Source organism: Oryzias latipes, chromosome 3 (assembly GCF_053564925.1).
Source record: "Oryzias latipes strain Hd-rR chromosome 3, Olatipes_Hd-rR_3.1".
Lineage (NCBI taxonomy): Eukaryota > Metazoa > Chordata > Actinopteri > Beloniformes > Adrianichthyidae > Oryzias > Oryzias latipes.
In genome coordinates, this window is record NC_136239.1 from 7,202,500 (window position 1) to 7,214,683 (window position 12,184).

The 12,184-nt window shown below is 42.3% G+C and overlaps 1 protein-coding gene across 1 annotated transcript in view; it reads left to right on the top strand.

Annotated features, from left to right (window-relative positions):
• Positions 1–9,114, top strand: part of emilin1b (elastin microfibril interfacer 1b) — a 32,996-nt gene extending 23,882 nt beyond the window's left edge. The window contains exons 11-13 of the mRNA XM_011487152.4: positions 2,775–2,882; positions 4,081–4,215; positions 5,781–9,114. Of these exons, the coding sequence (XP_011485454.1) occupies positions 2,775–2,882; positions 4,081–4,215; positions 5,781–6,103 (566 nt within the window). The 3' untranslated portion in view covers positions 6,104–9,114. The remainder of the gene's footprint in view (positions 1–2,774; positions 2,883–4,080; positions 4,216–5,780) is intronic.
• Positions 9,115–12,184: the final 3,070 nt, after the last annotated feature.

The following is a 12,184-nucleotide window of genomic DNA, read 5'->3' on the forward strand; positions in this document are numbered from 1 at the left end:
AGACTAAACTAAACTGACACCCCTACCCTTAGACCCTGCTTCACGGTAAAGAAATACACTTAAAGAAAACTGATTCGAGACAAATAAAAGAAGAAATCTCAGGGGTGTCCACATGAAAGAGGGATCCTCCCCCAGGACGGACAGGCGATTTATAGCAACATTTTTCTTAAAGACCAGGATCTGTCTCTTTAAACCACATGTGTCAAACTCAAGGCCCGGGGGCCAAATGTGGCCCTCCATGTCATTTTATGTGGCCCCAGAGAGCATAACAGTTTTTAATTTCTTAAAATAAAAAATAAAAATCTGACTTGAAATATCGGATTGGGCAACAATACATTAGGACTTAAACACTGTCCATATAACCTAACCTGACAGAATTAAATGTAAAAGGATTTATGCTAAAGTAACAAGCAAACATATGTTTTCTATGCAACTGTAATTGTCACTTTAAAAAGTTATGATAAATGAATAAATTAGTTGTTTAACATTAAGACGTAGTTACGTTTATTTTTCATTACATGTAGTTGATTGTATAAGTCATTTCCGGCCTTTTGAGGACAGCCACTGTGCTGATATGGCCCTCGGTGAAAATGAGTTTGACACCCCTGCTTTAAACGATGCATTTGAGATTTCAAACAAAATCATTTAAATTTTACCAGTTTAGGTAAGTGTTAGCACAGATGCTAAGGCAGAGGTCAGCAACCTCTACCACTCAAAGATTCATTTGGACCAGGTTCCCACAAAATTAAAACACAGGGAGCCGCAACAGCCTTTGGAAAACCCCGTGTTTCCAGTGAACGACATCATTTCACTTGTTTTTAAAGTTCATAAAGAGGTGTTCATTTCTTTTTGGAGAGAGGCCAGAAAACTAGCAAACATGTGGCAATGAACCAGCAGTTAATCCGCTTCTCCAATAGATTTTTGTCAACAAGCAACTTTTTTTCTCATCTGGATCAGGACGTTTTTGGGCAAAAGCTGCATGTCTGTTCTGGGATGTCTCTCCACGTTTGAGACTTGGTCGTTTACTAATTCCTCATTACATATTAATCATACTGGTAAAGTTGTTAAAAGCAAACAAATCTGCCCAGGTGCCATTGAACTTACTGTTTTCTTCAGGAACTGCAGTTTTCTCTAAATTCTGCATCGTTGTCCTGCGTGGGTCGGAACATTTTTGGGATAACACGCCAGTGGGAGTGTGGCGGTGACGCAGGTTGATGGTCATATAGAACTTTACTTAGAAAATGTCTACATGTAGATTCTTTTAAACCTAAAGGCCCGTACACACCGGGACGAATATTCGCCAGGCGTTATTCGCCAGCGTTTTTCGCCACGTTTTTTGTGTTCACACCCAGGCGATTTTCGCTGACGATGAGTGGAGTGAACATGCAATTTCATTCCCTGACATTAGATGGCGCTTAATGTAAAACAGAAATACTCCTGTACACAAGGTGGCGCTGCGCAACTTTACGCTTCTTAAAGTCGCTTTTCACTCAGAAGAAGAGAGCAAGTATTTACGCGCTTGTCCGAATAATACAAAGAAAACATGAATATTTCAAGCACCAGTAGCTCCAACTGGTGCTTGGTTCGGGGATGTTTTAGAATGTCCGTCATTATTGCTTCGCGGCTGTGTAGACGCTACTTGGCGTCTATCTTCTTCGCTGGTATGTGTGCTCAGCAAGGCAGTTTTGTGTTTGAGCGCCCCCAAGTTGTGTTTTACTGTAACTTCAGAAGCTCCAGACACGTGAGCAAAAGCGCCGTTCTCATTGGTCGAGTAGATTTCGACGCGACGCGTCGAAAAAAAAAAACGAACCCGAGGCGTTTTTTTTTTTTTGACGCTTTAACGCCTGGCGTTTTTTCGCGTCGGTGTGCACACTCTCGTTGGTGCCCTTTGTTTAGTCACGAGGCGTTAAACGTCGGCGAAAATCGCCGGCGAAATTCGGCCCGGTGTGAACAGGCCTTAATACTCAGCCCTTTAGCTTTTTTTTGTTTGGTTTTCTTTTATTTTTATGAATCTTTCCTGTTTACTGCTTACTGACTTTAGTCGTCAGCACAGGAGAGCCGCTCCAGGGATGAGCAGCTCGCCTGGTTCCGATCTGTTCCGGGTTCAGACCTGCTCACAAAAATGCAACAGCTAGTCGATAGACGACCCGGAGAGGTTCTGCATGATGGGGCTTTTATTCACTTCTCATTCAACATATTGTCTTTTTAGAAGAATATCCCATTACAGACTCTGGTTCACGTTCACAGCCGCAGACACGCCTTTCGGACACGCTGCTCTCTTCCTCCTGCCCGTGGTTATTTTACAAAACCACAGAGAGCCACAGCACAAGGATGAAAGAGGTGCTAAGGCCTCTAAGACCCCTGTGCTAAGGGATACCACACTTCTCTACTGAAACCCAAACCATGTGTAACACCCCTGACATTGAATTGTGGGAAAAGTGAGCCCTTCAGTCCTTTTTCATATAGATGTTTTCACTGAAACTGAATATATTTATTATTCAGTTTTATTACATCACACCAGGCTTAATATAAGCCAACGGAAAGGTTTCCACTTGTTTGGGGAGTTGTGACTGAGGCAGAACTTCTAGTCACCTCAAATAAATGTATTTGGAAATCAGCTGTTAACAACTACAGCTGTTTCAAATCTCAACAGACTCATAAAAAAAGACCAAGGAAAGTGGAAGCTTTTATTCCAATTTGGTTCAGCTCCCGTTCGGTATTCATTGAGAGGGTCAAGCTCAGCTCTGAACTTTTCTTGGTTTGTCTTCTTGTAGGCCCACCTGGACCTCCTGGAGAGAGAGGCTTCAATGGACTACCAGGCCCACAGGGTCCCCCTGGGCTTCCAGGACCACAAGGAGAAAATGGCCTCCGAGGTTTGCCTGGTATGACGCCCCCATCTTGATACAGAACACATGACAAATATGGAAGATCAGTCTGAGTGAAATGTGAAATATGAGGATGTTGTCTGTAGCTCCCTCATCATAAGTTCAAATATCAAATCAGAAATATGTTCAAGTGTGTTCAAGTGTCCCTATTCGGTTTAGGGGGGCCCATCCAAGAACTATTTCTCATTTACAATGACAACCTAGGTTTGTAATGTAAGTTACATAAAAAATAAAACACAACATCTTCATACATCAACATTTACAATAAAAAGTCTACAGGAGAAACCAAGTAACCGTTTACAGTAAAAAGACAGATAGAGACCCATAAAAACATTCAAAAACATCTGCATTCATCACAAACCCCATCTATTAAAGATGTCTTAAAGGCAGCTGAGGAGACCAAGACACATAACTTAACAGTCATAGGAGGCAGAAAAAAAGAATGAGGAGTGGCTAGTCAAGATGGTAAGGAGGGAAAGGAGGTAATATGAAGTTTTACCAGTCCAAGTCTTGTAAATGAAATGATACAAATACAACCGCCTGCCAGAGTGGAGCAAAGGCCATTTGACAAGATCATAAAAATGGCGGTGATGGATATTAAAGGGAGCAGCAGTGACAAAACCAATGCAAGTGTGGTAAACAACATCCAATTTATAAAGGAGAGTTTTTGAAGATAATTTTTGTAGATCATTTCACCAAATTCCAAGTTAGGTAGGACTGTCAATTTTTCCCAGATTATGCCTCGCAGAATGAGTGACACCCATTCCCTAGAGGAGCAGTCCGCTGCAGATGAGCCGTGCTCAGGAGACAACAGCTGGCTGGGGAGAGCACGGCTCGTCTGCATAATTCTTTTTTATATTCTGTGTTTTACTGTGTTTTACTGTGAAGTACTTTGTGATTTCTATCTTGAAAGGTGCTATACAAAGAAAGTTTATTATTATTATTATTATTATTGGTTGAAAATTCTTTTTTTTAAGTTTTGAATAGGAGGCATCAAGCAGAGACACAGATGAAAATGCTTCATTCTCTGATCTGCAACAAACACTAACGAGTTCACCACTGATCTGTTCACAAACTTCTGTTTAACGTCCCTCTTAACTCAGGTTGAAGAGGTGAGCCAGGTTGGCGCTGGTCTTTTCTCAGGCTTCTTCTGTATTGCAGCATGTGTCTTCATCCTGCCTCTGTGTGTGTTCAGGCCCTCCAGGCGTGGATGCTCATAACCCACGGTTGGCGTTCTCTGCTGCTCTGACGTCCCCCATGGACAAAGCAGGAACCATCATCTTTGACAAAGTCTTTGTCAATGAAGGAGGCTTCTATGATCCCAAAACAGGTGAGCAGAGATGAAGGCCGTCCCCCCCTTAAAACAGGACATCAATCCAGGGTCAAGAGGGAGTTTATGTGCACTGACCAGGAGGATCACAGCTGTTCTAGGAGCTGTCTTAACTCCTTGGTGTTAATGGGTTATGAGCTCAGACACGAGCGACTAGCAGAGAGTGAGGAACTCTCTCAGTCTTTAACACTATGGTTCATAGGGGGAACAAATAAGAATGGTTAGATGACTCAGGTGGAGAGTGGAAAGCATGACGAACAGAGCTTACCACAGATTAAGGTTGTGTCTGAATTCCTTCACTATTCACTACGTGGTGCACTATATACTGTGTTCACCATTGTGTGGAGCTGTAAGAATCTACAATTCCAAATTATAGTCTCCTACAAATTTTCCAGAAGTCTCTAGTGTCCTTCGATGCTCACTAGATTGGCGACTAAAGGCAACAATGCATTGCGTTTGAATTATTTTTCATGTGAAAAAAATCTATTTTAATTAATTCTTTGTAAACCGTTCTAGTTTTTGTACTTTGAACTGTGTCCCATCCGGAAGTTTTTTTGGATGACACACTGCTGGATGTATCAGGATGGACAGGAAGTTTTGTGGTGTGGTGTCCCACAACGATCTGTAATTAACTTAACAAAGACCAAGGAGATGGTACTGGACTTCTGTATGAAGAAACAGCCAAGACAGCCAGTTCACTAAGGGAATCAAGGTGGAGGTCATATCCTAAAAGGACCTGCAGCTTTATGACAAACTGGGCTGGTCTGGGAGCTCTGCACGTGTTCACTGGCGGGGCAGACCAGGATGTACGTCCTGAGGCAGCTGGCCGTCTGTGGTTTGCTAGTGCTCGCTCTATGGTGTGGTATTGTGGTGTTCTGGTATGGTGTTGTGGGAAGAAAACGTCAAGAGGAGCCAAGCTGACAGACTGGACTCATGGACAGACGCATTTGTTTACATGGATCTTTTGCTTTTTTCTGGCTCTATGATCACTCTTTGCAAATATCAGTTCTTTTCATAGTTTTATTTCATGTATTTCTTATCTATATTGTCTTTACTCTTATGTCCCATAAAGTCACTTTACTCATCTCTGCACACCCTTTACATACTATTTTTGTGGTTGTCTTTTATTTATGCTGGTGAGCATAAAATCAGTAGAAATTCCCTTCCTCCATCAATCCATTCATTCATTCCCCCATCCATTCATTCCCCCATCCATTCATTCCTCCATCCATCCATTCATTCATTCATTCCTCCATCCATTTCTCCATCCATCCATCCATCCATCCATTCATCCCTTCATCCATTCACTCATTCCTCCATTCATTCACTCATTCCTCCATTCATCCATTCATTCCTCCATCCATTCATCCCTTCATCCATTCACTCATTCCTCCATTCATTCACTCATTCCTCCATTCATCCATTCATTCCTCCATCCATTCATTCATTCTTCCATCCATCCATCCATCCATTCATCCACTCCTTCATCCATCTCCTCGTCCATAATTTGTCATTTTGTGTCTGAGCGATTGTTGCTTGACCCTCTTGTGCCTTGTCTCCATCAGGTGTGTTCACTGCTCCCGTGGACGGACGTTACTTTTTCAGTGCCGTGCTAATGGGTCACAAGAATGAAAAGATTGAGGCAGTCCTTTCCAAGTCCAACTATGGCGTGACCCGGGTGGACTCTGGAGGGTATCAGCCTGAAGGCCTGGAGAACAACCCAGTAGCTGAAACCAACATCCCACCTGGCTCCCTGGCTGTTTTCAGCATCATCTTGCCCCTGCAGACTCGGGATACGGTGTGCGTGGATTTGGTGATGGGCAAACTGGCACACTCTGTAGAGCCCTTCACCATCTTCAGCGGGACGCTGCTGTATGAACACATGTGAGCCTGAGATACCGACAACCACTTAAAATTCAAGACTAAGCCACTGGAGCCAGTGACACTTTCCTCAGCAGATTTTAGCCCTGAAACCAGATTTACTGTCAGACTGCACTCATTTCAGTCAGCTGATCAGATGTGGTTGCATGATCCGGAATCAAACATTCCCTGAAAGAGGAAAAGATGTTGCTTCTGCTTTAGAGGTTTGCAATAGTTCTTACTCACCCAGCGCCCTCTAGAGGCTGTGCAATTCCTCTTAAACACACATTCTAGTAATTTATTGATAATTGGACACCAGCACTTCAAAGATTAAATCTAACCATATGTCATTTGTCCAGAAGATGGCGCTGCATAGATCTTACTTTTTAGACTAAAAATGAAATCCGGATGTGAAGGGATTTACCTGCACGTGTTGCAGCCTGCAATGTGCCATAGAAGCTTGACTTTTCGTTCAGAAGTCTGTTGATGCAATGATGAAGAGGAACCTGAGCATGGTCACAGGTCAGGGGCGTGGGGGGTCTTCCTCAGATCAGCTTGGGTTTGGAGCTGCTTCTGACCAACACACAGCACTTCTCAGATATCCCTAAGTCAGACATGCATACCCCCCCCCCCCCCCCCCCAGAGTGTTTCCACTATTGACTGTATATGAGAACTGGACTGAGTGACCCCTCCCCCCTGGCATACCTGCTGGTCCCAAATAGCCAAAATCACATAGACTTCTATAGAGAAATAGACATCTATTACTGTCATTCTATTAATCACAATAACCATTCTGGCTCTGATACCTGTTATTAACTTTTTCTTGATACAGTAATCCTCTTTTTTTCATGATATTTTTTCTGTTATTCAAATTGTAAACTGACCAATCAGATGCCTCAGTAACAGTGGGTGGCCTTGTGTTGAATGTTCAGTGTTTTATTGACAAATTCTCCCTAGCCTGCTTTCAGTGGAAGGGGTGTGGCCTTTTAATATGCTCACTTCTAATTTGAGAGTATGGTTGCCATAGAAACCTAGACTCAGAGCAACATGGACCAATCACGGCTTACTGAGGACGTCTGGTTCCAACACGGTGACATCCGTATCGTGGAAAAATGCCAACTGACTGAACTTTATTCGGTTGGGACTGTAAGTAAAGTGTTTTCTACGGATGACGTCACACACTCAGTCCAGTTCTCTTTACAGTCAATGCTTTCCACTCGTCCCTCGTATGCTCTCCGGGCTCTGAAGGACACCCAAAGCTGAAGCTGGATTTGTTTTCTATATGTAACTCCTAACTTGTTTTTTGTGGTTATATCACGTCTTTGAAACTTACTCCATTGTTACTAAACCACTATGCCTAACACTGCCATTTTATCTGCTGACGTGCATAGGGGGGCTTGTCCAGGTGGACTGACAGCTACCTGTCTTGTGTCAGTTGTGCAATTCTTCTGTGAACAGATTGACTTTCGTTTTTCTGCTCAGAAACACTCGATCCTCAGCAGGTAATCTGTCATCGAGGAGGGGACTTCCTGTCGATGAAGGTTCTCATCCATGTAGATGTAAACTGAGCCGGAAAGAATTTCAGAACCTGCTGCTGTGCCTTACAGAAGCTGAATGTTCCTCTGGGATCCTTCAAATTCAACATCTCCTCCATCTGACCCAAGTTAATCCAGACCCACCACGGTCCAGATGTTCTGACCCAACAAAGTCCAGTTGATCCTTCAGCTCCTCCTGAATGCACAGCCTGTGGTATTGCAGTAAAGTAATCTCCCCTTTAATGTTTGACTCTTTGTCACATTGCTAAAGTCTAAAACCATTGTTCGTTTTTTGGCGTCCTCTACTGACAGAAAATTAGACTATCACAGAAAGCTGAAAGTCTGTATTCAGGCTGTTGCAGAGACACTTCTTCCTCTGCTTCTCCCTTTCTCTTCTCATCTTTCTAGAGGTTATTTTCAGTTCAGCTGCATCTTTAACGTAAGAGCTTTCTGCTTTCAATGCATGACACAGCAGAATGAGGAGGAGCTCACAGCCAGTGTCTGCTGCTCACCAGCCTCCAAAATATGAACAGGAAACTACAACTACCCCACTGCTCATGAAGGGCATCTCTAGAAAAAGCTGAAAGTGGCTTCCAACCGAGCTTCAGCTTTCAGCTTGAAGATTGAAGAATGACTTTGAACTTCACAAGGGCAAAGCTTAAGTTCTTCTCCAATCCCCCACCCCCTGCAGCTTCTTCTGTGTATTGAGCTAAATGTCTGATTGCAGATGACCTTTTCAGAAAGTCTGCCTGCCTGTTTTTCTGTCTGCATAGGGCACAGCGGGAATTCTGATGAGGAAACACTTTAGTGATTTTAGCTAAATGTAGGAGGCTCAGAACAGTCTCTGTGCTCCATGTTTGAGTCAACTGAACTTAAGATGCTGTGAGGTCTTCTGTATGACTGCTGTGATTTGACATCACCAATGAGAACCACTTTATTCAGCCCCATCTATGTTCAAACTGTGATTCTTGTCAGAGAACAGGGCCAGTTTTCTTCTAACCAATCCCATCAGTCCTGGGAGAAAGCTTTAGACGACCAATCTGAGTAAAAGTGAGGAAAACATCACTGTAAGAGCAAACATCCTGTACCGTAGATGTGTCTGAATACTGCTGGAAGCAGAGCAGATGTCATTTCTGACTCCATGAAGACGTCACACAGTCAGAGGATTCTTCAGGGTCTGTTCTATCACTTTCCTTCAAGACTTTGGTGTCAGAGATGGACATTATAGCTTCACTTGTAAAAACGATGAGGCATTCTCCACTGACAATGACAAACAGCAAACATGCAGACCTTTAACTGCTGAGTTTTGTTTACTTCCATGTCATGAGTGAGCCGTGAATCTAATGTTGGTCTTTGGATGCTGTCAGTCTGGCAGCAGCCTCTTTTTTGTTGTGTCCATGAATGTGATGGTCAAGGAGGGAAGAGACAAAGTCTGCAAACCAGAAACTGCTTGAAAAACCTCTTCAGGATTTGTATCTAAATAAAATACCAAAGTACTCTGTTACTGTGTCCCTGACTCTCTGTTGTCTTCATGTTTAGTAGCACAACTCCCTGTAACCCTTGTGCTATCTTAGATGACCCCACTCTAACATTGACATGTTATTTCTACCATGACAAATTTCGAAAAATTTCATGTAATCCATGGACACCAGTGAATATCACAAATCATTGAAGAAAAAGGTTCAGAGCACTGTCTAGTGGGTCTAAATGACCCCACTCCCAACGTTAAAATGCCTAGGATAGCACAAGGGTTAAATTCCATTCTCAGTCTGCCGGTCTTACCTATCCACGCTCCCATTTGCCTGAATCCAGCTTTTCAACCAGGTCTGTCAGACCATGCGTTGGGATAAAAAGGGCCTCTCATCCATTAAGGATCTCTACATCGACAATCATTTTGCATCCTTTACCCAACTGCAAAAAGTTTTCTCTCCCACCGGGTCATTTTTTCAGGTATTTGCAAATCAGACACTTTGTGAAACAATCTATAACTCATTTTTAACAACTTCCAACACAACCTGAATTTTACAAAGTTTTGATTAAAGCGTGGAAATCTAAAATTTTGATTACATTTTTTGTCAGATGTTTTTATAGGCCACCAACAACTGCTCATAGTAAGGTTGCATGGGCAGATGACATTGGAATAGAAATCCCTATCAGTTTGTGGATACGCTTTGAAAGGGATCAAGTTCTATAAGTGCACATCTTCTACTCATACAGTTTAAAGTAATCGACCGTTTGCATTTCTCTAAAGCAAGATTGCATAAAAAACTTTCTTCTGTTTCACCAACCTGTAACCGCTGTCAAATTGGTATAGGTTCTTTATCTCATTTATTTTTCTCATGCCCCATGCTAACACATTTTTAGTCTGATATTTTTAAGTTGTTTAGTTCAGTTTACAAGGTACAAATAACTCCCAATGTTCTGATTGCAATAGTTGGTTGTTCAGAGCAAACTCAGAAGCTGTCACACTCAACTCAACAATCAGTCATGTTTGGAATGATTGGAGCTAAGTGGAAGGCTTCTACTTCCCCTAGTTTCTGTAAATGGCTAAACGACAGGGCGAGCTGTTTATACCTTGAGGAAATCCGATACAAACTGACTGGTTGGCAGGACAAATTCTCAAAGACTTGGGGACCCTTTATGGATCATTATAATCAGGCGAAAACCCAGACTCTCATCTAATGACGAATCCTTCTTTGTTGTTGCTGTATACGGTATTTATGCTGTGTTTCTCAATTGTACATTGGTAGTGTTTGTCTCTTACACTAAATACAATCAGTTCAAGATTTTGAGATGTCGAGATGAGAAAACCTCTTCAGAATGTCAACAACTGGAAATTAGAAAGGTTTCTCATCTAGAATGAAAAAATGTCACAGAGAAAACAGAAGCAAGCATGCAGAAGAACTTTGCAGGAGTTTGGGAAACGAGCGATTTGCAGGCTGCGCACCAAAAACTTAAACACTCAGAACTCCCCTTGAGGAAAAAAAACACAGTAAAGAAGGTCTTTGAATAGACGTTGAAAGCAGCTACATGTGGAAGACACATGCATCACTGCGGGGAGAAGTCCTAAAAACACAACAGAATCCAGCACAAGTGATGGCGAAGCGGTTTGCAGGTGGTGCTGTATGGAGTCCTATACTGTTCATAATTAAATAAAATATCCACTCCCTTTCAAGCAATATTTATTAATATGTCTAATCATCCTAAGTTTGATTAGTTACTGTATGAATGTATAACTGATGTTTATATTGCTGTTGTGTATTATTTCTACTTAATTGCTTGAAATAAACCATTTCAAATCAAATCAAAATCAAATCTATGAACTGGAGTTCCATGAACGCAACATGCCGCGTGTGGGAGGGGCAACCAGCTAATGTTTTTAGCCTGATGGCCACATGGAGCGGTTGCCTGTGCTTATCTCAGTAACAATGCGTGGATGCAAAATGCACATGGAGTGTTAAAAGATCAGGTTTATTTATTCTGAATAGTTTCACATGATAACAATGTTTCCATGTTTGAGTTCATGAGATCATCCCAGAGAGAGTCTCTGCTTCAGGTCCTGCAGTCAAACTACGTCTTAAATTACGTGTAAATCAGAGCGCCCAGGCAGTGCGAGAGTGTATGTGTGAGCGCAAGGTGTGTTGCCCTGTCCCCCGGAAAGGTAATAGTAAAAAAAGGTTTCCTCTGATTCTTGGTGTAAGCCCTGGCTGGAGAATTGCTCAATCAATCCCGGATCTCCGCTGCGTTTTCCGTCCATGGTCAGAAACGTTATCGCAGGAAAGCTTCAACATGTTCCCGGGAGCGAAAAATAAAATCAGAGGACCTGATTATAATCATTGTCTCAATGAAAATAGAAAAATATCATAAGGTTCAGGAGGCCTGAGAAGGCTTGTTCTGCTTTGCGCAGCTGCCTCGTCTGACTGTCGGTCCCCCATCTCGCCTCCTGCGAGCCGACACACAGTGTGAGGCACGATGTGAGCAATGAGTGAATGGCGTAAGAATGAGGAGTGTTTCAACGGGGGACTTATAGACGTGGACGACCAGAGCTCCTCTGTGGTTTGGTCCACACAAACCCTCAAACTACAAAAACAGAGTCGTCCATGTTTGCATCTTCTGCAGCAGACAGATGGTTTGTCTCAATTTGATCTATAATGTCAGCAAAGCCGCGCGGATATCGCTGAAATATGTCATCTCTCTGACTGGTACACCGCTAAGCGGGTATCGAGGAATAAGAGTCGATTTCCATGGATGAGCCAATGAGAGTTTAGATCCCGCCCACTTTCACTGATTGACAGATAGACTCACTCTCCCGAAAAAGCTCCTCATGAAATAAATACGCCATTCTGAAAAAAACAGCCACATGAAATAAAAACAAAGCTACTTTGGAAAATATTGATTTTGAAATACGAGCTTCTGAAAAAAGACAGAATTATAATAATATTCCACATGATTAAAAATGAATATTTTAAAATGCTGTTTTAAAATAATTAACAGGTTTTTAAAGCAAAATGAAATATATTGCATAATATAATGGCTAATTTAAAATCAGTGTGCACGTTTTTCACAATTTCATG